The sequence below is a fragment of the Giraffa tippelskirchi genome, chromosome 13, assembly GCF_054371585.1.
Source record: "Giraffa tippelskirchi isolate mGirTip1 chromosome 13, T2T-mGirTip1v1.2.pri, whole genome shotgun sequence".
In the NCBI taxonomy this organism is placed as follows: domain Eukaryota; kingdom Metazoa; phylum Chordata; class Mammalia; order Artiodactyla; family Giraffidae; genus Giraffa; species Giraffa tippelskirchi.
In genome coordinates, this window is record NC_137287.1 from 83,229,750 (window position 1) to 83,255,107 (window position 25,358).

A 25,358-nucleotide genomic window follows, 5' to 3' on the forward strand; every position below is an offset into this window, starting at 1 on the left:
CCAGGTTATGAACCAAGAGGTCATTTTTTTACACAACACATCAGCAAACCTCCCTGTATCCATCCTGGCTACTATTTTGGATACTTATTAAGGCTTTGGTTAAAAAAAATGCTTTTGAACAACTTCATCTGATAAAAATGTAAACCATCTTTTGTTAGATGCCAGGATAAACTTTATTTTCCTTCCAACTATAATGAAAACACGAGGAACATACGGCACGTGAGTGCTGTGTTTCTACTTTATTGAGTTGTCACAGTAAATCAGAATTAAAGAGGGAGGACAAACTGGCGAGTCAGATAGTGGCCATTGGTGAGCCGTGTGCTCCTTGGGGGCGGGGTGCCCCCACTGAGGGGCACCATGCCTGCCAAGTGGCTTATAGGCACAGTCTACACCGACGTAGGTACAAACCAGGTATGGAGCGTCAGGAACATTAAATAACGCGAGACAGCAAAAGAGAAATCAAATGACATCTTTTAACTTAATTTATCATATTTATCAAATTCTATCATTTACATGGACTAAATATTGTAGACCTGGAAAACACAAGAAAACATTCACCTAACGTGTTATGTCATATGTAGGTACTGAGTGCAATGAAGACATGGTTGTTTCCTATGGAATTTCCCATTGGGTGTGGACATTCCCCTTCAGTTGCTGTGAGGGTAACACAGTTACATCTAAGACGTCACAGTCATCGTGAAAGCACCCCTCCCGCCTGCAGATATGACAGTAGATGAAGTGTGGGTGGTCACTCCCGAGGAAGGTCAGGAACATGGACCTGCATTGTCTAAGGATCCGAAGGATCTCATGGTAAGGATGAGGGTCCCTCCAGCCAGCCTCTCTGAGAGTCAAGGCTGAAGACCCCCTCCTTCCCTGTGGCGGCTGGGAAGACGTTTCCTTAACCACAGGAAGACACCATGGCAGTCCCTTCTTTAAGCTACAAGTCCTTACTGCTGTCTAATTAAGGTTTTACTACTTAAAATGTCATCATTTTGTGGAATTACTATTTTTTTTTTTTAAGTACAAACACCTACTCAGTGAGACTAGAGATCACCATCTTTGCTTCAGATGGAAATCAACGTGCACAGAGGCAGGCGGAAGACCTGGCCCTGCCTGGAAGCCCGTGAGTCTTCTCCATTTGGGGCCAGCAAGGGCCACTTGTGTTTACAGATGGCTGACCTACTAATGTCATGAGTCAGCACAGTGATTCAGGTGGGTGCCCACCAGATAAGTGACCCTTGGAAATTTTGCTGAAAGGCATTTATTACAGAAGCTCAATATTTGCTTTTCTAAGTGAAAAAAAAAAAAAAGTGATCATTCCAATTTTCCACCCCAAATAACAAAAGCGATTCAAGTGCACGTGATTGCAAGCAAAAAACCTGATCACTAGAGTCCCTGTGTTTCTAAACCAAAGCTGTTACTGAGAAGAGCTGTCACACTGCTAGCTGTCCTCTGGGGTCGTAGGGTGGTCAGAATCTTTTGGGATTATAAGAAAGTCTACGTATTTGCTATCTATAACCACCTTTCCCACTCCAGGTCAGGAGGGCTGGAATCATGGGTCAGGAGTCCGGGGCGGGGCTTCAACATGAGTCCTGAAACCAAGTTTAAGAATTCTGCTACACGGGTTGTCCAGAGCCTGAAGGTGACATGTTCTCCCAGAAGCTAGAGCTTACGTGGGACTCAGGAGCACGTGCTGTCCCTCCTGCAGGATCGAGGAACCATACGGAGCAGAACCTGAGTCTGGGGCCACGTGGGCCAAGCCACACCAAGCAGAAACCTGAAGTCACTCAAAGCTGGGGTTGGGGGGTAGGGAGGAGTGCCCGGGAGGACAAGAGTTGTGACATTTGCTGACACAACAGAGAAGGCGGTCACTTCCAGTCACCCTTGACGTTGCCACCAAGCCCGCAGTCAGTGGACGAACCGTGGACAGACCAGCTGGGAGAGCTGCTTCTGTTGGAAGGAGCCGGGTTCTCTCAGGTCCCAACAGTGCTCGAGCCTCCCCTGCCTGTGGGCCTGGCCTCAAGTCCTACCCACCATTCTCTGTAAAGCAGAGACACGAGCTCCCTGGAGAATCAGAAGTCCCCTTTCTTCTAACAGGAAAGCCCTTCTGAATCCTGTCTCACCATCTCCAGGGTCTGCCCGCTCCTCCCGCCAATGTCAGGCACCAGCCCACTGGGCGGTGGGCCGTCAGGGAAGATGGCGGCTCTGCTGGGCGAAGGGGCTCAGAGGGCCCAGCCGGAAGGTGGGCAAGGGGTAGGCTGGGGGCACCCGCGGTGGGTGCAGGAGTGGAGAGGCAATGGCAGGCCAGGCGGGAAGCACCTGCATGGAGACCTCTCTGGGCCCTTAGCTGGCGGCTCCCCTGTTCTGGGCCCAGGTCTCACTCTGGAGATGGCCCGAGGGCCTCGGTGACTAGCAGAGGGCCAGCCGCCAACACCCCAACCCCAGCAAGGGCACCTGAGAAGCACACATGGAAAGTGGGGCTGTCCTTCTTCCCTTTCTGAAAACAAAAAAAAAAAACACAACAGGCCTCCCTTGGGCAGCCAAATGGGTACAAAGTAGGGGTCACACCCTTCGCTCGAGTTCAGTCCCCCTAAAGCTCTGTGTGTCGGGAAATGTGTGGGAGGCCCCTCCCAGCAGGGGGCAGGGGGGGCCCTACCCCAGGGTGAGGCCGGGAAGGGAGCTTTTGCAGGGACAGGACTCTGTTTCTAGAATCACCCGAGCGCCCCGAGACAGAAGCTTCACCATCACTACGCAGAGGGCCTCCAGCAGGGTCAGGGTCAGGGTCAGGGTCAGGAATGCTCTCCCTGGTTAGCAGGCATCGGGGACCAGGCAGAAAACAGAGCCACAGAGATGCAACCTCTCCCGGGCTTGAGACCCTGGGGAAAGCCGATTTCCATGATGATGAAATTCTGGGCTGGCCATGAATCCTAACAGAAGGAGAAGCAAAACCAGTGCAGGAAGCCCTCCTCCAAGAGCGGGACAGTGAAACATCGGACAGTTTACAAAGCAAAGGAGTCTCCTGGGGGACAGAGCCAGCTGCCCCCCACTCTCCCGGGGAGCCCGGAACCTCCTCCTGTTCCCTCCGCTGGGGCAGCCCCACTGGCGGGTGCGTCTCTGGTTGTTGGCGACTTTTCTTCTTTCACAGCCCAAGGTTCCTGAGATGCCACCACCTACTTTGAGAGTCTGATCCTCAGCATTTCGGTGGGATTCCTCCTCAAGTTCAGAAGCCCGTGCACGGGGAGACGTGCCGAGGACACTGGCAGAGCAGCGAGGTTCCCAGAGTCTGGGTTTGGGGGTTCAGGTGGGGAAGTGTGGGAGTCTCCTCCATCTCTTCCTCCCCGAGGCACCATAGAGGGGAGCTCAGCCCGGTGGCCAGGGCCCTGGAAGGAAGCAGAGGGAGGCCCTCGTGGGCACAGGGTGGAGGGGGAGGATGTGGCACGTCCCCAGGAAGAGGGCTGGACCCCCACCTGGTGCCACACGTGTGCAGGGACGTTTGCTGGATGAACCCACAGACTAGCAAGGTCTTTCCTCCCAGCCTTTGCTCTAGACCTTCCTGTAGCGCAAAAGGAGCTGGGAATCTTTTTGAAATTTATTGGGCCTTACATCCAATCCTCAAGTCAAGAAGGAAAAGAAAAGACACCATTAACACTGTGGGTGTGGGGCAAGGGAGACGGAGCAAAGCTGCCCCAGACTCAGTGAAAGAACAAGAAAAAAAGTCAGGGGCGGCTTGTGGCTCCGTCGTGTTGTTATTTACATGGATTTACATGCTGATATTTTACACCAGGACTTACAGCTCGATTATTCCCCAAGGGGTCTGAGACAGGAGGTCAGGACTAATTGAACGAGTCCAGAAGTGCCTACAGCTGTTGGGTCCCAGAGAGGAAAAGGAACGAAGCTGAAGCCTGCGCACGCCCCATCCCTAGGGCTGCTCCAGGAACCCAGGCGCCCGCTGCTGCAACACCCGGCCGTTGTTGCTGAGGTGGGTCCCCCCGGGCCCTACTTCGAGGGAGGACCGTTTCATCACCCTCCTAATAACCTATTTTTAAAACCTGCTGGGCTTCACCTCAGCTTCCTCAAAAGCAAGCTCTCTAGCCTTCTCCCGACATGCTTCACTCCTGGGCTTTGGCCTGACATTTCTCTCATTACTGGCCTTTGAAATTAATTTCCATAAGTGGCCTTATTCACAGACAGCATCTCCTTTCATTTTCGGACCTGACCTTCTCGTTTCTAGGGAGAGCCTCTGAAATCAATACCTGTGAACACACTTGGACCCAAGGAGACTACCTACCCCAGGCTTGTTCCCCAAATGGGTTCCTTAAGATGTCCCAAGCCCGGCCTCTTCTGTCACCTCCTTCCAGTCCCAGGAAGGTCAGGCAGAGAGAGGAGTTGTGAGTCTCTCTTCTGCTGTTTTTGTCTTTGAAAACAGGCTGATTTTTGGTAAAAGCAGCACAGCTATGCTGCCATCCAAGGTGGAAATGGCGCTGGTTACGGACATCACCCCAGGTCCCTGGAGGATGTCTACGTGTGGTCCATCAGGGAGGGCAGCAGGGAGAACACCCCTGACTCAATCCCAGATACGATTCCAGCTTGAACACCTTCACTTCAAATTGTATAAAATTTCACATCATTAACTAGGAACCAGGGCTTCCCTCATAGCCCAGTCGGTAAAGAATCTGCCTGCAATGCAGGAGACCCAGGTTCGATCCCTGGGTTGGGAAGATCCCCCTGGAGAAGAAAATGGCAACCCACTCCAGTATTCTCGCCTGGAGAATACCCATGGACAGAGAAGTTTGGCGTGTTACAGTCCATGGGGTCACAGGAGTCGGACACAACTTAGTGACTAAACCACCACCAACTAGGAACCAACCCCACCACTCTGAATTCAGATCCATTGGGAGAGGGAAGCAAGGGGGAAAAAAAAGCAAGTAAATGCAAGAGATAAAGTGATGTTCAAAGATGTGGTATCAGGTGTGAGTATTGCTGGATCAGAAGGGAAATATTTACTCCACCACCCCAGCCAGGGAGGCCCGGGGGGCTGGCCCTCGCAGTCCTGCACTGCAGCATAGCAGGTGCTCAGGGCAATGCCAACTTGGACCAGTGTGAAGCTCTCACTACAAAGTGGCCTTCGGGCATCTCAGGGCAATGACCCCACCACCAGGGCCCCAGGAATGTCATGCCGGAGCAGGAGACCGCACCACACGTCCCCTGCATCCCTCTGGTCCCCACCTTGCCCCCAGCATGTCCCTGGCCTGCGCTGGCTCCCACCGTGCCCACTGCACCCCATGATTGATGGGGAGGTTGCTGCTGTGGATGGAGCAGGCTGGCCGCAAAGGGGGTGGTTCCTTTCCTGGCCGCTGACAGTCGCTGCCTCTGCCCGGCCTTTCCTCATGCTAGAAGCCAGTGTTCAAAGGATCCTGGAGCCCCACTTGGCTACCTTAGGAGATATGGGGTCCCAGCAAAACAAAATACGCTTTTGCGTGAATCCCCACGAGTAGGGAGGAGTGTACACTGTTCTGCCTGACTGACATGGGCTTTGTGGCTCGTGTTACCTTGGGGGCTGGCACCAGTGAGCCCAGGTTGGGACAATTCTGTGGCTGGGGGGGCCAAGAAAAAGCCAGCTGGGTTGGAGGGTCAGCTTCCTGTGCAGTGGGCCTGCCGGGGGGAGGAGGGCGGCGCTTGCGATAAACCCCAAAATCCTGACCCTCACCTCCCTGTTTACATTGACTCAGCAGGGAGGGTGTCTGTGCCCCGGCTCCACTGGGCGATGTGGTTGATAAATGACAGTTTGCTCCCTGACCTGCCCGTCCGTATCTTCATCACCCTCAGGTTCCTGGTTACCCTCAGCATCGGGTCTCCCTTCCCCCCGTGACTCCACGAGGAGGTACAGCCTGGGCCACCCCGAGAGGCTCTGCTGCGAGGTGTCTGCTGTCCATCAGGGTACTGGGCAGGGCCCAGACCCCAGACCCAGGCCGAAAGAGGAGGCCCACGGAGGTCACACCTGCCACGGCCAGCCTGCCCTCTGGGTCCTAAACTGCAGCAATGCAGGGGTTCCCTGCCCTCTGCGCCCCGCAGCTTTTGTCTGCTCTTCCTCTCCCAGCTGTTCCATTCAGCAGCCCCAGGACGACCTGTCCTCCCCAGCCCAGGCCCCCAAGGCCCCATTAAGGCCAGCGGTCAAAGGCCAGCCCGCACGTGCTGCATCTTGTCGGCCCATCTCAAGACCCCCACTCCTCCAGGCTGGGCAACAAAAAACAAGGGGGCGGCCCCAGGCCCACTGGCTCCCCGAGGCCCCCCGCACACAAAAGGGCGGGCGACAAAACATTTTCTGGGATGGCAGGTGTTGGTGTCGGATTCCGCCCAGAGCCCGGGGCTGGAGAAAGGCTGGGGTGGGCTTCCCGGGCAGGCGGGCAGTGCAGAGCCCCTCAGGGGTGAGGGGGAGGTGGCAGGAACCCCAAGCCCTGGAGGGAGACAGGTCAGTGAGTGAACTCTCCCCCACTCTCCCAAGAGCAGGGCGCTGGGCAAATCCACTGACGTGTCAGTTCAAACACTTGTTCTTTGAACTTACCTTGTTCAAACACCGCAGCGAGGCCTTCACGTATTTTAATCTGAAGGGAAAGAACATAAAATGGAGTGAATACAGGCCCTGCACACGCACAGCCCAACTAGATAATGAACACGGTGCTAAAAATACATCTGTTCCTGGGCGGCCTGAGTGTTCCTGCAGCTTCCGAGATCATTACCAACTGAAAATTCACCTGAAATTCCACTTGGCAGGACAAAATTCTGGCTGCCATCACCTGTACAGGTGTGAAACGAAGGCGACGTTAGCTTTCCCAGGATGTGTGACAGTTGCTGTGGGAGCCTTGCAGACACTGGGGAGCTCTGACCTAGCACGTGCGGGACGGCCTTTGACCGCTGGCCTTAATGGGGCCTTGGGGGTCTCAGTGTCCCGTTCCTGCCGCAGAGGGTTCCTAATGTTTTGTCTTAGGTATAGTCAAAGCTAAGAGTTTTCAAGACAAGCATTTGGAATTCTCTGGAGGCCCTGAAAAAATAACTGATACCCACTAACTGTATAAGTTCACATGTCTCCAAGTTTCATTTTACAGGTTTTTGAGGGGCACACAGTGTGTTAATGTGGTACAGGCGTCACCTTCGATGTCACGTTCCCCAGGGAGGAAGAGCGAGGTGTACTGTGCAGAGGGCAGCTTCAAAGGGGACCCTGCAGAGGCAAAACTGGACTCTCATTCACAAAGAAGCAGGACCCCAGCAGTCCTGTCAGACCCCAGAGAGGCTCTGAGCTCCCCGGCGTGGACGGTTTTTCTCAACCACTCACTCCTCCACGGCCATCCTATTTCCCACGTGGTTTGCCTTAGCAAATGCAATGACCTCTGTCTGAGTCAGGCGACGGCTCCTCATCCCGACCCCTGCAACTCTCCTAGTTCAGTGTCACTAGGCCACCATCACTTTGCCAACAAAGGTCTGTCTAGTCAGAGCTATGGTTTTTCCAGTAGTCATGTACAGATGTGAGAGCTGGACCATAAAGAAGGCCAAGTGCCGAAGAATTGATGCTTTCAAATTGAGGTGCTGGAGAAGACTCTTGAGAGTCCCTTGGACAGCAAGGAGATCAAACCCGTCCATCCTAAAGGAAATCAACCCTGAAGAGTCACTGGAAGAACTGATGCTGAAGATGAAGCTCCAATACTTTGGCCACCTGATGCGAGGAGCCGACTCATTGGAAAAGACCCTGATACTGGGAAAGATTGAGGGCAGAAGAAAAAGGGGGTGACAGAGGATGAGATGGTTGGATGATATCACTGACTCAATGGACATGAATTTGAGCAAACTCTGGGAGATGGTGAAGGACAGGGAAGCGTGGTGTGCTGCAGTTCATGGGGCTGCAAAGACTTGGACACGACTGAGCAACTGAAAAACAACCAGCCCACCATCAAATCTGGACAAAGGACTTTTATATCAGTGACATGGACTGCTGTCTGCCTGACCACTGTGGTGAACCTGGATAGTCTGCTGACCTCGCCTGCAAGGCTGGCGCAGTGACCACGGCCAATTTCTAAGACGGATGCCATTGGAGGAGGGACCAGTGACAGATCTTAGGTGGGGCTTTTTGGAAGGAATGTGGGCTTCTCTGAAGCCATATTTTCCAATCTGTCGATGAAATTTCACTCCTCCATACCCCCTAAAGTCACACAGAGTTGGGAACTTCGGGACAGAGAATGATTGTGACGATGCACTAGACTTGTCTTCCTTGATTTCCAGACACTGTGAACGGCTGTCTTTACATGGAACGTGAGCTCTAGGGGCACAGGGAGTTCTCGGACAGTGTTGACTCTTGGTGCTGGACTGTTCTGCTTTCTGTGGGACCTCTAAACACTGCAATGATCTAGATTGCCCCTCTTCCCCCAAATGCACTGCGAGCTCCCGGAAGATAGTGGTTGTGGAACATCTCCGTGTGAGTCTTCCTCCAGCTGAGGGACTCAGCTTCCATGCTGTCGATCCTCTCCATTGTGAGCAAAGGGTCTCCCCACGAAGGGGCTCCATGGCCCCTCTCCCCTGCAGCCCCTAGGCGCTGGCAATGCTGGGCGTACAAGCACCCGATTGGTGGGACTGAGCAAGCAGATGGCGCGGCTGACAATGGAGGGCTTGTTTGTAATTGCTGATGAGGACGGGCAGCCCTTCTCCCGTTGCGTCCCCACATGCAGCCGGGTGTGCTGTGCTGGACCGGACAGAAAGTCTCAGGGACTGCCAATCCACCGGCGAGTTAAGGAGATGCAGAGACGGCGGCAGTTGGGGGCTGCCGTAATTATTCCATGGGGCTCAAATGTCACTCGCCCTGACACACAGACAGTGCTCCTGGAGGGCGGGGACCCCCTGCGTGGAGCAGAACAGCAGGCTGTCAGCTTTCTGACGCCTCCCTGGGGGGGTCAGCATGAGATACCGACTAACCTGGGCAGTGTTGCAGGCACCAGAAGAGACCACGGTGCTCGAAGCTGTGTGATGCCCAGGCACACGGGAGACGTGAAGTCTAACCATGTCCTTCTCTCATTGGCTGGGCACCTGGTGTGTGCCAGGACCTGTTCTAGGCTCCAGGTGACAGCTGAAACTCCTGCCTTCGGAGGCTTTTGGCAGAGGAGTTAATGGCGTGCTGTTGGGGAGCAAAGATGACTTATTCTCTATTTGTACAAAGCCTAGATGTCAGCATGGAAAATATACAGGTAGACCATGTATCTGTGCTGTTTGGGGGAAGAGGACAAATTAGGAAATAAAAACGCGCGGCAAGAAGGATAAAAGGTTGAGAGGCACTGATTGTATGGTTAATATGCATCTTAAGTCTGGCGTTTCCTTACAGGTGAATGGTGTTGACATTGGGGAGTTGGCCCCACTCATGTCTGAGAGCAGCTGAGCGAGACCTCCCTGGGGAGAACTGGAGGGTATGGCATGGCCCGGGGGAAGGGGGGTAACTCGGGACACCAACATGTGGCCACTCAGCGGCTCAGACACCCACGAGGTGGCTTTTAGAGAAGGACATCCTACTTCTCAGGTCTCATATGACTCCTCTGACACCTGGATAATATCCACCAAGACTTCCAGGGACGAGGAGATCACCAACTTGGTTGGTGCCTCGTGGAGGCTTTTCAAGAGCCGGTGGGCCTTTCCGTAGCCTGTTTTCTCTGGCTGCGCTCACCGGCAGGGCAGAAGAGCAGATTTGCACCGAGAGTCTTATCTCCGAGGCAAGGCTGATGTCCAGGACTGCCCCCTGGGACACGTGCTGGGCAGGGTCGGACAAGAAAAGTGGCTGCTCTCCCTGGGTCCTAGTTACTGAGCAGTCAGCATGGGAGACGATTAGCTGGTTCAGGATAATTAGGGAAGGGAATGGTTCTGAGAGCTGGCATGCTGAGGGACAGAAAGCAGTGGGCTGGCGTTCTGGCTTCGGGTGAGAGCTAAATATCCTTGAGGCAGGAAGGCGGACTGAGCAGGAGATCGGAGGGCTGTCTGGGCTATTCAGACCCCTTGGAATGGCTCTGCGGACGCGAACAGGTGCAGCAGTGGATGCGGTGAGCCTACACTCTCAACACTGGCAACCCCAGACCAGTGGGCACTAGCCAGCCTAATTACCATCTCCAAATGGCCCGAGGAAGGTGTCCAGAATTTCCCATCCAGCCGCAGGGGCTGGGTCCTGGCCCCAGCCCTGGCTCTGGGCTCAGCTTCTTCTTTTCGGTCGTTGGTCTTGCCCATCAGCTTTGGTTCCGAAGCATAAAAGTAGGACAGCTGGACCAAAAGACAGGCGGGCAGAGAGAGGGCATGCCCAGTGCGCCCGTCCACCTGTGCGGGGACTCGGCCAGCAGGTGGAACGTTCTCGAAAACACTTGTCTGGCATTTTTCTCTTCCCCTTGTATGACTATAATATATTCTTATGGATCTATGAATGAATTTAGCTAAATTGAGCATTGAACATTAATGTGTTGTTAGGCTGTCGTGGAGAAAGATGCTTCCAGACCCACTTACTGTCTCAGGACGTGAACACAGCGATTTCGGTCATATCCCAGCTATGGAGAGACTGTTCATTTTACCAGTTTGAATGATTCACGTCTCCAAATAGAAAATCAGTACAGAAATGTTTATAGCAGCCATATTCATAATAGCTGAAAGATGGAAACAGTCCCAAATGTCCACCACCTGATGAATGGAAACAAAGCGTGGTCTGCCCTTACAATGGAATGTTATTTGGCGATAAAAACAAGTGAAATACGGATACAAGTTACAACACAGAAGACCCTTGAGGAGGTGCTAAGTGCAAGAAGCCAGTCAGCAAAGATCACGTATCATCTGACTCCATTTATACGAAACGTTCAGAACAGGCAGGTCCAGAGGGACAGGAAGAGACCGGTGGTTGCTTAGGGCTGGGAGGTAGGATGAAGATGGACTGCTAGTGGAATTTAGGTTTTTGTTTTTCAGGAGGGATTTTAAAAAAAGTCTCTAAAATTAGATTGTGGTGATGGTTGCACAGCTTTGCAAATATAGGAAATGGCAACCTACTCTAGTATTCTTGCCTAGAGCCTGGTGGGCTACAGTCCATAGAGATGCAAAGAGTTGGGCACCATTGAGTGGCTGAGCTTTTTAGAAGTTTATTTTCTGGTTATCATTCATATATTCTTCTGGAAAAGGAGAGTATAAAATATTCTTTCTTTTCCCCATCCGCAGACTTCAGTGCTACTAAGAGAGGTCCCGTTTGGCCTCTGCTTTGGTTGCTGCTTAACAGAAATTGAGGCAAAATCATCAAGGCTTCCAGGAGCCTACCCTGACAGCTGAAACTGTCCGTGTTCCAACTTCTAGAACCTTCTGGATGTGAGGGCTCCAGTCATGGCTCACAAGGCATGTGAACCGGAAATGTCAGGAGCTCTGGATTCTCCCGAAACAACCTCTCAAGGCTATTTCGAATAAGCTTCAAGAGTCACTTCCAAAAACTGTCTGCGAGAAAAATTCTTGGTATTTTCGGGCCATCTCTTGGCAACTGCTGTGTGTCCCTGGGGCCGTAATTAACACCCAGGGAGTCAGGGGCAGGATACCATTCACACTTAAAACCCGGCAGAGTCGACTGAGAACCCAGGGCAAACCGAAGGCAGCATTTCACAGAAAAAGCAGCAGCCTCGAGTTCTTCCAAAGGAACCGATTAAATGTCATGTCGATAGTTTGAACAGTCCTTTTCTGAGGAACGTCGGACCAGCCTCCACACCTGCCCGGGGCAGGAGGGTCCCCACGCTGGCGGCTCTGAAGTGTGGGGTCTTCCTCTCTGCATCTTGTTCTCTCAGCCATGCCTCTGAGAGTCCCCATCTCGGCCAGCTTGGGAGAGTTATAGACTGATGGGCAGGACACTTAGTGGAACAGCTAACACACATCAGGCCAAGTTTCCGTCCTTTCCCGGCTTACGAAGCACACGATACAGCCCAGCTCCGGGAAATCACAACCCAACTGACCCAAACCACTGGCTAAATGTCTTTTTTGCCCCTTGATAAACCTTTTTTCACAGGTAGTTGTGGTTTGGAGCTGACTAATCTGGGTTTATGAAAAATAAGCCAATGTTGGTGATTCCTGAGTATCTGCTCCCTGAGGAGACGTGAAGCTCTGAGAGGGATAGGGAGAGACAGAATGCAAGGTGTCAGAGCTCCCCATCCTCCCCTGAAACGCCCAGCACATCCTGCTCAGGGACAGCTCCCCAGGGAAGGCGGGGCTGGAGCAGCGATGGGGACATCTGACAGGCGGCACCGTCATTTTCCATCAGATCAGGTGGAGCAGATGTTCGTCACATCCGTCTCTTCCCTCTTCCAGAGCTGACACCAGGAGAGTAAGAGTTTTAGAGGGAAAGGGGGTGAATAAACATGAGGCAAGTTCAGTTCAGTCGCTCAGTCGTGTCCGACTCTTTGCGACCCCATGGACTGCAGCACGCCAGGCCTCCCTGTCCATCACCAACTCCCAGAGCTTGCTCAAACTCTTGTCTATCGAGTCGGTGATGCCATCCAACCATCTCATCCTCTGTCGTCCCCTTCTCCTCCTGCCTTCAATCTTTCTCAGCATCAGGGTCTTTTCCAATGAGACAGTTCTTTGCATCAGGTGGCCAAAGTATCGGAGTTTCAGCTTCAGCATCAGTCCTTCCAATGAATATTCAGGACTGATTCCTTTAGGATGGACTGGTTGGATCTCCTTGCAGTTCAAGGGACAAAAGGTGGCGCAAAACAGGGCTACTGAAAATTCTCTTTAAAACCCTCCATACCACTCAGGAAAGCCCCTGACCAAGTTTCAGTTTCCCCAGCTGCATTGTCACCAGGCTCTGGCGGCCCTGCCTCCCCCACACCTGGCCAGGGCCCTGCTGCTCTGCATGGCTCCACTTTCAGTGGGAGGACGGGAGGGGCCGGGGAGGATGAGACCCAATTACAGGTGTTTGTTCTGGCTCTTGCGTCAGGCCCCACACACATCTGTGACCTGGAGACACACCTGGACCCCTTAAAGCAACAGTCAGACTTCTTCCTGCATGCACTGCTATCGTACTCCTGTTGCATATAAGAAAGAAGGTGCTATGTTGTTCTTTAAAGAAATTACAGCCCAATATAGACACAAGAAATTCACACACACAGGACAAAGCTTTCCCTCCATAGGCTGAGAAAAATCAAGGAGTAAGGGAGATAAGTCAGAGGAAGCTGGACCGGGTCACCTTTGTGAGACAGTGGTTCTCAGCAACGGCTTACTCTTTGAAAGTAAGTCCCCATCCCCAGGCCACACCACAGACAAAAACCCCCAAGTCTTTGGTGGAGGGACCTGCAGCATCTGGGGAGTGACCCAGGGCACAGCTGAGCCAGCACCACCAGGTTCTGGCAAATGGATTATGGGTTAAAAAACCTCCTATGAATGGTTTAACATATTTCCAAGAGAAGGTGTGTGTGCTCAGTTGTGTTCAACCCTTTACACCCTAGATACAGCTTATATTTTGGTGCCTTCCAAATGTTTGTTGTGGTGGTGGTTGTTCTTTAGTTGCTCAGTCGTGTCCTACTCTTTTATGACCCCATGGACTATAGCCTGCCAGGCTCCTCTGTCCATGGGATTTCCCAGGCAAGGATACTAGAGTGGGTTGCCATTTCCTTCTCCAGGGGATCTTCCTGACCCATGGATGAAACCCGAGTTTCCTGCATCGGCAGGCGGGTTCTTTATCACTGAGCCACCTGGGAAGCCCTTCCAAGAGGATACATTTTGAGTTTTTAAAAGAAATGTCATATGCACAGGGGTTAAGCTGAACAGGTGACATGAGAGAGAGGGTGGGATTGGGTATGGGTGAGGGGGTGAAAGCTGGTGCAGGGCGATTAGTGGTTCTCAGGCCTGGTGCCAACGCCACCCAGAGGCAGCCCAGAGCATGTGTGGGCAGAGTGGGTGCCTCTGAGCCCTTGAATGGATGGTGACATCAGATAACTTGTATCTGGGGGCCACTGTGGATGACCTGAGTGGAGTTCTGGGCTGACATCCTGGCCTGCAGAGTGGGACCATCCCCATAGGCAGGGCAACTGGCTAGCATCCCACGGGTAGCAGCCCAGCTTGCAGGCCCTTTTCCACGAGATGGGCCAAACAGGCAGAAGGGACTCCAGGAGGAGAGGAGAAATTGGGAGGCACAGGGTGAAGTGAGAAAAAAGCCAGATGGGCAGGGTGGTGAGCAGAGCACTCAGGAACACCTCCAGAGGTCTCCAGAAGTGTCCTCAGCCCCTTACACATACTGACTCATTGGGCCTTTACCAATGCACTTTAGTGGGTTTTGCCAGGTACTATCGGGGCACTAATCAGAAGGTATGCCAAAATGCTGGGCTGGATGAAGCACAAGCTGGAATCAACATTGCTGGGAGAAATATGAATAACCTCAGATATGCAGATGACACCACCCTTATGGCAGAAAGCAAAGAACTAAACAGCCTCTTGATGAAAGTGAAAGAGCAGAGGGGAAAAGTTGGCTTAAAACTCAACATTCAGAAAACTAAGATCATGGCATCTAGTCCCATCACTTCACGGCAAGTAGATGGGAAAACAATGGAAACAGTGACAGACTTTATTCTCTTGGGCTCCAAAATCACTGCAGATGGTGACTGCAGCCATGAAATTAAAAGACGCTTGCTCCTTGGAAGGAAAGTTATGACCAACCTAGACAGCATATTAAAAAGCAGAGACATTACTTTGCCAACGAAGGTCAATCTAGTCAAAGCTATGGTTTTTCCAGTGGTCATGTATTGATGTGAGAGTTGGACTAGAAAGAATGTTGAGTGCCGAAGAATTGATGCTTTTGAACTGCGGTGTTGGAGAAGACTCTTCAGAGTCCCTTGGACTGCAAGGAGATCCAACCAGTCCATCCTAAAGGAAACCAGTCCTGAATATTCATTGGAAGGACTGATGCTGAAGCTGAAACTCCAATACTTTGGCCACCTGATGCAAAGAACTGACTCATTGGAAAAGACCCTGATGCTGGGAAAGATTGAAGGCAGGAGGAGAAGGGGATGACAGAGGATGAGATGGTTGGATGGCATCACCGACTCGATGGACAGGAGTTTGAGTAAGCTCTGGGAGCTGGTGATGGACAGGGATGCCTAGCATGCTGCAGTCCACGGGGTTGCAAAGAGTCGGACACGACTAAGCGACTGAACTGAACTGAACTCAAAAGGTACTGCTGTTAGACCCATTTTACAGAATTGGACTCTGGGTGGCAGAGTGGCACTAACTTGACTGAGGCCACAGGCTAGACAAAGAGGACACCAGAGCCTGGCTCTCTGATGGGACCTGTCCCCCCTGCAGTTGGGGAGGCTGGCTCTGGGTGGAAGGTCCTGGCCAGTGCTGAGCACAGGGTTGAGGGGGGACAGGAAGACAGCAGGATCAGAGGGTGGAGCTGGGCAGGTCAGCCTGAGTCGTCTTCAGTGCCGAGAGAGGAAAATGCACAAAGTCCCGGACAGGAAGGGCGGCCCGAAGTTTGGTGATGGCTCTACCTTCTGTCTCCACACTAAGGCTCTGGGCCTGGTTCCTGCTGTACTCCTCAGTTCAGTTCAGTTCAGTCGCTCAGTCGTGTCTGACTAATGCGACCCCATGGACTGCAGCACGCCAGGCCTCCCTGTCCATCACCAACTCCCAGAGCTTGCTCAAACTCTTGTCCATCGAGTCGGTGATGCCATCCAACCATCTCATCCTCTGTCGTCCCCTTCTCCTCCTGCCTTCAATCTTTCCCAGCATCAGGGTCTTTTCCAATGAGTCAGTTCTTTGTATCAGGTGGCCAAAGTATTGGAGTTTCAGCTTCAGCATCAGTCCTTCCAATGAATATTCAGGACTGATTCCTTTAGGATGGACTGGTTGGATCTCCTTGCAATCAAAAGGGACTCTCAAGAGTCTTCTCCAACACCACAGTTCAAAAGCATCAACTCTTTGGCACTCAGCTTTCTTCACCGTCCAACTCTCACATCCATACATGACCACTGGAAAACCCATAGCCTTGACTAGATGGACCTTTGTTGGCAAAGTAATGTCTCTGCTTTTAAATATGCCATCTAGGTTGGCCATAACCTTCCTTCCAAGGAGTAAGCGTCTCTTAATTTCATGGCTGCAATCACCATCAGCAGTGATTTTGGAGCCCCCCAAAATAAAGTATGACACTGTTTCCACTGTTTCCCCATCTATTTCCCATGAAGTAATGGGACCAGATGCCATGATCTTAGTTTTCTGAACGTTGAGTTTTAAGCCAACTTTTTCACTCTCCTCTTTCACTTTCATCAAGAGGCTCTTTAGTTCTTCGCTTTCTGCCATAAGGGTGGTGTCATCTGCATATCTGAGGTTATTGATATTTCTCCTGGCAATCTTGATTCCAGCTTGTGCTTCATCCAGCCCAGCGTTTCTCATGATGTACTCTGCATATAAGTTAAATAAGCAGGGTGACAATATACAGCCTTGACATACTCCTTTTCCTATTTGGAACCAGTCTGTTGTTCCATGTCCAGTTCTAACTGTTGCTTCCTGACCTGCATACAGGTTTCTCAAGAGGCAGGTCAGATGGTCTGGTATTCCCATTTCTTTCAGAATTTTCCACAGTTTAATGTGATCCACATAGTCAAGGGCTTTGGCATAATCAATAAAGCAGAAATAGATGTTTTTCTGGAACTCTCTTGTTTCTTCGATGATCCACCGGATGTTGGCAATTTGATCTCTGGTTCCTCTGCGTTTTCTAAAACCAGCTTGAACATCTGGAAGTTCACCGTTCACATATTGCTGAAGCCTGGCTTGGAGAATTTTGAGCATTTCTTTACTAGTGTGTGAGATGAGTGTAATTGTGCGGTAGTTTGAGCATTCTTTGGCATTGCCTTTCTTTGGGATTGGAATGAAAACTGTCCTTTTCCAGTCCTGTGGCCACTGCTGAGTTTTCCAGATTTGCTGGCATATCGAGTGCAGCACTTTCACAGCATCATCTTTCAGGATTTGAAATAGCTCAACTGGAATTCCATCACCTCCACTAGCTTTGTTCGTAGTGATGCTTTCTAAGGCCCACTTGACTTCACATTCCAGGATGTCTGGCTCTAGGTGAGTGATCCCACCATCGTGATTATCTGGGTCGTGAAGATCTTTTTTGTACAGTTCTTCTGTGTATTCTTGCCACCTCTTCTTAATATCTTCTGCTTCTGTTAGGTCCATACCATTTCTGTCCTTTATCGAGCCCATCTTTGCATGAAATGTTCCTTTGGTATCTCTAATTTTCTTGAAGAGATCTCTGGTCTTTCCCAATCTGTTGTTTTCTTCTATTTCTTTGCATTGATTGCTGAGGAAGGCTTTCTTATTGCTCCTTGCTATTCTTTGTAACTCTGCATTCAGATGGGAATATCTTTCCTTTTCTCCTTTGCTTTTCACCTCTCTTTGTTTTCACAGCTATTTGTAAGGCCTCATCAGACAGCCATTTTGCTTTTTTGCATTTCTTTTCCCTGGGGATGGTTTTGATCCCTGTCTCCTGTACAATGTCACGAACCTCTGTCCATAGTTCATCAGGCACTCTGTCTATCAGATCTAGTCCCTTAAATCTATTTGTCCCTTCTACTGTATAATCATAAGGGATTTGATTTAGGTCATACCTGAATACTCCTAGCACCCCCAAAATGTTCAAAGCCCCTCGAACCCCATGGCCACATGGAGCCCTGAAGCCTGACCCACCCGGGCACTTGGGAGCATCTGAGGCTTGTCTGTTGACTCAGCGTGTCCTCTGGGCTTCATTCTCTGATCTGTTCCACATGGTTGGCTAGAAGGGTCTGCAGTTACAACTGCCAGGTGACCCCACAGACTGTCACAGTCCCATGAATGTACTGGCCCACAAATGCACTGACTGCTGCTGTGACAGGAGGTAGTAGAACCCCCAGCATCACACAGCCTGTGCTGGGAACCCCGGTTCCTTCGGTCTGGGTTTCTGGTCACGTCAGGGTCTGTTCCCCAACCCAGTTCGCATCTCATCAAGACTTCCTGAATGACCACAGTGAGGGAGGCAAGTTTTCCCAAGCAGACTCAGTTCAAAGAGACACATTGAGACAGAGAGTCCAGACGGTTTGTTTAGAACAACTCCCTTCTCACTGGCTAGTCAGGAGCTCTGTGACCAAGGTCACCAACAATCAGGGTTAGATGACAGCCTACCTGAGAGGACAGCAGTCACACTCTGAGCCCGAGATGCTGTCCAGCTGATCCCACTGTGACGTGGAGAAGGGGATGGAGGGGCTGAGGCTGGTCCGCCCCGGGGTGTCCCTCACGGCTGGTCTGCAGCTTATCAGGATGATGTGAAAGCCTGGATGTGGGGGCTCCTGAAGCCTCTTCTGCCTCCAAGGTCTACAGTGCTCTTGGCCGGTTTTAGCAAATGTATGAGGAAGGTGAATAGATAAGAAGTGCTGTCTAGCAAAACCTTATTCAGACTACGTTTATAGGGAGCGAGGGTGAGAAAGACGGAGGCATACTGAATGAATCCCTAAAGTGACCACTCTCACTTTCATCTTTGGACTGGCGGGGGAGTGGTTAGAGTCAGTTCCACCTTTTGCTGTTTCTGAGATTGACTCAATGGCTAACTGCCCAGCAAATGGCCATGGCGGGGTCACTGTGGAAGATTAGCTGCCGTGTCCTGGCACGTGCAACCCCGAGTGGGGCTCAGGGGTCTTAGCAAGTGAGAGCTGGGGGCAGCTTCCTGCTCCAGGCAAAGGACCAGTATGTAATGTAGCACACTTGCAGTCTCAGGAGAGCCAGAATGACCCAGGGACCCCCAGGCTGGGTCTTCTGATAGCTTCTGCAAACTTGAAACAGTGATTTTGTGGTAGAAAAGAATGATATATCTTTTTTATTAGGTAGGTGAGCATCACAAGCCTTTCTGAGAGGGCACCCATGCTGTTCCGGGTGAGCAGATGAAAGTTCGCCATTTTGCCTGGTAGCTGCAGCGGCGGTGGCAGAAGCATCCTTAGACAGACTCAGACTAATCTGCTTTAAGCTCCAAATATGACCTACATGAGACGCGGTGGAGTCTGACGGGGCCTGGCAAGGAATTCCCTTCCACTTGCTCTAAATCCTGGAGCCTCTTCCCTCAGCCTGTCATGAAGGAGGAAGCACTTCTGCCCAGACCTTGGAGAAATCAGATGTGTTCATGCAGGGCTAACAGGAGAGACAGAGATCCGTGCTCCCTCTGCTGGCTCCAGATGGCAGCATTAAAGCAGAAAGGCTTCTTCTCCCAACTTGGGTCCATTCACGTTTCCGGACAAGGACCCCTCGTTTAACCTGGTTGGAGGCATTCTTTCAGAAAAAACCCACCTTTGTCAGCTTCTGAACAAGGCACTTGGAAGTGCTTCCCATCACATATCAAAGTACACATACCAACAGTCCTCCACTCCCAGATGGCTAGCTGTGACTGCAACCGTGATTTTGGGATTCATTTATCAACAGACACAAGTGGATTCCTCCAAGATTTTAAGGTCCAGACATGACCTTTAAAGCAGTTCTGGAAAAAAAAACAATCTGAAGTCCAAGCTAAAGTTTTTTTTTTCTTTCTCCCTTAGGTAATAAGAACAGCTTCCAAAAACTAAAGATTTGTACTATTTATAGCCTTTCCGATAATGTCAAGCATTAGACTTGATTTTCCAAATCATTAGCATGCAGAAGAATGACCTCATGGTGAACAGATGCACTTGGCTGTGAGCTGCAGTGATTACATCAGTCCCTCCCCTTCCAGTTAACCCTTTAAAGGCCTCTCTGCTGCACACACCCCCTTCCCTAGAGACAGTCTTGAACACACAAAATTAGTCCCTCACCCCAGTGTGTGCATGCACACACACGTGTGTGTGAAATGTACATATAAATACATGCATAAAACATATATGAACATGTGCTTGTGTGTTCACTACAGCCGGTATTTAATCCCTGGCCACCCTATAGAAGTTGCTGGTCAGTAAAGAAGGAATCTAAAGGGAGGTAGACTACAGAGTTGAGTGGAAGGCCAGCTCAGATACCTTTCATGCTCTGGGCATTAGCAACATGAGTAATGTGTGGAATAGATATGGGAGGAGGTGGCTTAAAATAACATTTTTTTTCTGACTCAGAAAATAGTTGTTTTAAACCTCTTTTAATAAACTGAGGACTCACTTATGAGCCTAACAACAGAAGACTATGTCTTTACCTGTGGTCCTGGAAAGTGAGTCCAAATGCCCCCCTGTGCCGCCCTGGGTGACAAGTGCTGGGACAGGGAGCCTGGGAGCCTCAGAGGGGAGCATTTCCCAGGGAGGCCTCCTTGGGCATAGACCCCCACCACTGGGCACGTCTCTTATTTACACCTAGGACCTAGGACTTAAAGGCTGACCTTGAAGGCCTTCCCTCTAGAGATAGGGCTGCCTGCTGCATAGTACAGTGTGGGGCGAATGTGGGGTTCAGGCCACTGCCCCCGTGCTTGACCACAAGGCCCTGTGGCAAGAACACAAAGGAGATTGGAGCCCCAGGTTCCTCGGACTGCATGCAAGCCTGTGGGGGGGGGCCTGAGGCCCTGCTCTGACGACACTGCTGCGGAGACGGTCTGAGTGAATCCTAAGAGCGCTGTGGGAGCTTAAGCCGCTCAGGGTCAATTTTTCCAGCTGGCTTGTCGCTGCGAAGAGCAGCCCTCACCTCGATTTCTCAGTTTAAGCTGCCTGGCTCATCTGGGTTTGACTGTACTTGTCCCAGGATAATAAAAAAACCCCAAAAAATCACTGTGGATAGATGAAAAATGTTTTCATCTGTCAAAGTGGTTAACAGACAGGAACAGGGATTCCTCAGAAACAAAACTGGTCTGTGAACATGCAGGGCATGTGGTTCTGACAGAGGGCCTGTGTGTGGGATGGAACTGTGCCCCGAGATTCCAGGGCAAACCAAGTTGATTTCGAGCTTCTTCCTGATGGTTGTCATGGGCAGATATGCAAAATGTTGAAAGAGAACATTATGCCTGGACTTAAAATCACATCCATGGATTGGTGTGATGGGTGTAGAAAAATGGTCTCAGTTCACATGGAACACCCTGAAGCCTCCTGGTTATGACGCGTGATGCTGATGTCAATAAATTGAAAAGAAGAAAGACCTGCATTTGGCTTGATATCTCATCTTTGGTTTCACCGTCTTTTTGTGCACGTTCCAATACCTACTCTTATCGAGCTGTCAGAACCTTTACCAATTCAGTGACTTTGGCCAATGCGACATTCTTAAAGCAGCCAGTCTCCAAACTGTGGGTCTTAAAAAATCTAAATCACTCATGGCGGCTCACTTAAGAAGTTACCTATACATGAACTGGTGTAAATAATTAGGAACTTTTGGGAAAGATCAAATTAATTTATATAGAGGCTAAAATATACCTAGAAAATAAAGTTTATCAATACTTGTTTCAGTAACATCTTAAGAGCCTTTAGAACATAACAGTTAAGAAGTGGAAGCATCTAGCTATGATTTAATTCCTTTTAATTTTAGAAAACTAAAAGCTCTCTCAAGATTAAAAAAAAAAAAAACAACCTGCACTAAAAAATTCAGTCCCAGGACTTTATGAGGGTGGGAAAAAGCTGAATGAGATCTTTACAAAACTAGCTTTGCCATAAATCCTTCGTGTTCTCTCACCTAAAAATTATAAGTGATTTGCAATCTCTAGCCAGACTGGGTTTGAAATCTTCATTTCCCTTGAAACTGATTTTTTTTTGTGGGGGTGGGGGAGAGGGTGGTGGAGTAGGGAGGAGGGAGCAGGGGCTTTAGATCGAATGTTGGCAGAGTGTATAAAAGAATTCAATTCACAGCTGTTCTACTTTTTTAATGTAAGAAACATTAATCAAAGCTTTAAGTTATAAGCTTTTCTCATGTTGCTTAGTATTCCAGTTCAACAAAGATCAATAGAGGCCATCCCTGTATTTCTGGACGCCTCGCAGGGAAGCAGAGGCGCGATTATGTAAATTTCGTAGCTCCCCGCACCTCAGCGGCCTGCTTATCTCCCAGGCCTTCTGCCTGCTGCTCCTGGCTCCCAGTGCGGGGCCAGCCTCTCCCTCTTATCTCCTGACAAAGCTCGGGGAGGCCAGGCCGGCAGCCAGCGATGTTCAACAGTGATGCATGGCTGGTTTTATTTGTAAGTGATTTATTTCACCGAATTTAATTTTTTTCACTTTGTGTGTAAGATATTTGTTAACAAGTCAGGATGGGAGAAGCCAGGCGGCGATCAGAGGCAACTGACACGGGGTAGAAATCTATCAGGCCCCCCTAACAGTTCTGCCCACCCCAGCGGAGGAAGAGGAAGCCCCTCATGGAGGATTTCAACGTGCATCGACTCAATATCCCACTTGCTTTCTGAAAGGCAATTAATCTGTAATTACATACAGAAATTTACCAAGTCATTCTATTCTTTGGGGAAAATAAAACCCCACAGTAACCATATCATCATGGTAAGTGCAAGCACATGTGTTTTTTTTTTTTTCTAAATTGGAAATACAAAAAGAGTAAAACCTAAAAACAATGTTTTTTGAGATTTTCCACTGGCCTCATAAGTGGAAGTGCTTAGGAGCCAGTGTCTGAGCAGGTCCACACCAGGTGCTGCTCTTGGCGGCTGGTCCCCGGGACGCGGACCACTCCAGAGAGAAAGCCAGCCCGCCACACTGCTGTCACCATGGGCCAGGGGACACAGTCCTCCCGTTGCTCCCGCATTAATCCCTGACCCGAGCATCCCGGCGGCATAATCCCCATTTAGCATTAGTAGCAACGGCTTCGACTGGGAGGAACTCTTTCTCGATAAGTAGGCCCTGATGCGGGCACCACTCTTAAAACAACGTATTCCCAGCTCAGCAAGAAACCCACCCTCCTGAATGAACCAGAGCATGCGGCTGAGAACAAGTTCATTAACCTCGCTGGAGGCGGAGGTTAACGGGATGGTGGGAGGAAAGGACCTGGCGAACAGCTCGGATACAAAACAAATTAAAATGAATGTCATCACTCCTTTTGATATTCATTAGTGCATTCAGGAGAGAGAACGCGCTTCTTAAATTTGCGGGCATTTATCTGTGAAAAACAGGTGTACATCTGCGGCTCAAGCATTTGAAGGGTCTTGGGCAGAGCTGGGGGGGGGCGGTAACATAGCCACTTACCAGTTCCGCTGACCGAGTAGCTGGGAGATGGACAGAAGACCTGGGCTGTGAAATCCTCAAATGTCATGACTTCACGGTGGTTCTGAATTATTGCTTCAAGATAGAGAGCTCTCTCCTCATAGCTGCAGGCGTCAGTTAAGGAAACAAGTGTCCATGCAGAATGAAATGCAGGGCAGCGACACAGCAGCAACTTTGTTTTAAACACAATCACACACTTTTTACACTCGGATGGGGAATGGGTACCTTGCAAGTGCATAAGCATCCTATCAGAGAATTAAAATAGGAGTCATAATTCATGAGAACATTCCGATTTCGGAGGCCTGCGTTTTTCTTAGACTTCAACTGCACACAAACCAGTATTGCTGAAAAAAGTATGTAAACTGATAGTCACAGAATCAGAGCAAAAGGTCATCAACTTGATAGGAACAAACAAAAAGAGAGACGTGGATGATGGCCGCATCCCCTTCCATCCATGACCGTGGGACAACGCTGGATCGCTCCTTCTGAGTTCCCCAGATGAGATGTTTTTCTCAGCCTACTGATAACGTGAATTGATACCCTGATACTCCAAGCGAGAACCGGTGATACACACTTGAAAAAATAAGACCACTGGGAAGAGGGAAGGCTAGGAAGGTCTGCTCTGAAGGGCCCCAGAGTCTCAGGCTGAGATAGGCCGTGAGCATTAGAGAAAGTTATTAGTTATCAGAAAGAACTAATATTAGTTATTAGTTCTAAATAACTAAATAATATTAGTTATTAGAAAGAACTAATAACTGGGAGAATCTACCAGGGAGCACAAAACACAATATTAAAAAAAAAAAAAATACTACTGGCTTTTAATTAAAACTGCAGCCCTGGAACACACGCATTCAAATGTGTAATCAAAAACCAGTCACCAATAAAACTTACAAGCGTAACACGTTGAAGCAACTTTCCAGCTGTCTCAATAGGACCCCTGCGTGCGGCAGCCTTTCATGGGGCAGAAAGCAAATCTTCCCCTTTTGTGTGTGGCTTCTGTTTTCTCGGAAGGTGAATCACGCCTTCCAATAACAGGATAACGTCAGGACAATTCGGCAGCGGACGGAGGCAACGCATGGAGGACTCTAAGAGTTAGCACTCGGGGGACTTGGCGTGCTCGCTCTTCCCCCTGCTTCCCCGTGATCGACGCAGAAGTTAAGGGACGTGGTTCAGTCATTTTGAAAACCGTGTTAATTCTGCAGGAACACAGGGAATGTGGGTTACCACCCGTTTATTATCTGCAGCTCCAGAAAGGCCCGAGTAATTCTAGCATTTCTCACTCAATTTTAAAACTATCTTTTCAAAATGGCCTCTTTTAATAATGCAAGTTGGGGGAAAATTATGCCCTTCCAAATAGCTGTTCAATAGGCATGCATTTTGAAAGAGGAGAGTATTTTTCTACTCTCTTCTGGCAAAGGATGCTCACGAGTTTTCCTGCAAAAGGTCTCGCTCCTCCTCCTTTAATTACATTCAGGGAAAGATTTTTCAGCCCACAAGGAGCCCAGAGGCTTTCTGGGGCTGGCCGTGCAACACAGAACCATGGGCTCTCGGTGCCTAGCTGCACTGTAATTTAAATGAATAAAAAATGAAGAAATAAGAAAAAGGGTTCTTGTGTTCCACACACTGTATTTCAAGCACACAGAGCCTGGACTGTGCAGACACAGGGGACACGACCATCACCAGGGAAAGCTCTCCTGGGCCGGTCCATTCCAGAATCGCCCTTCAGGCTGGCTCTGGGCAACTTTTCAAAAGGAACAGGAGTTTCAAGACAATGATGGATGACGGTTTGCAGGGATGGTGGTCGCAGCAGCCTGAGGCCTGAGCTGCGTGAGTCTGCGCTCTGGCTGAACTCTGGGTGACTCGCCTTCCTGGACAGGCTGCCAAGCGTCGCGGCACAGGCCCTGTGGCCTGGGGGACCCACTAATGCCGTTCACATCTCATTATGAACATGCGTCTTCCGCACAGCGCTCGGCTGTTAACCGAGCGCGGCCCTCCGCGCCGCTGGGCCGCGAACAGCAGGACGCTGGGCCTGGGCGGCCGGCTGGCGGACAGGCACTGTGACACTGAGCTGGCACGTGCGGGCCCAGCAGGGGCCGAGCGAGGCGTGACAAATGACTCAAAGGGCTGAGCTCCACTTGCGGCTGACGACCACCTGAGCCTGGGGCCCCGTAGGTGCCCCTT

General features: G+C 50.4%; 1 protein-coding gene across 7 annotated transcripts in view; it reads right to left on the reverse strand.

Annotated features, from left to right (window-relative positions):
- Window positions 1-220: 220 nt before the first annotated feature.
- The window catches only part of RALGAPA2 (Ral GTPase activating protein catalytic subunit alpha 2), a 287,034-nt gene continuing 261,896 nt past the window's right edge, over window positions 221-25,358 (reverse strand). For 4 of the 7 annotated variants that reach the window (XM_081558716.1, XM_081558722.1, XM_081558718.1 and 1 more), the window contains one exon: window positions 19,566-23,281. In XM_081558716.1, the coding sequence (XP_081414842.1) occupies window positions 23,005-23,281 (277 nt within the window). In that variant the 3' untranslated portion in view covers window positions 19,566-23,004. Of the gene's footprint in view, window positions 3,381-6,562; window positions 6,603-18,843; window positions 19,526-19,565; window positions 23,282-25,358 lie in introns of those variants that run through there. The other 3 variants (XM_081558719.1, XM_081558720.1, XM_081558721.1) reach the window with 2 other exon arrangements.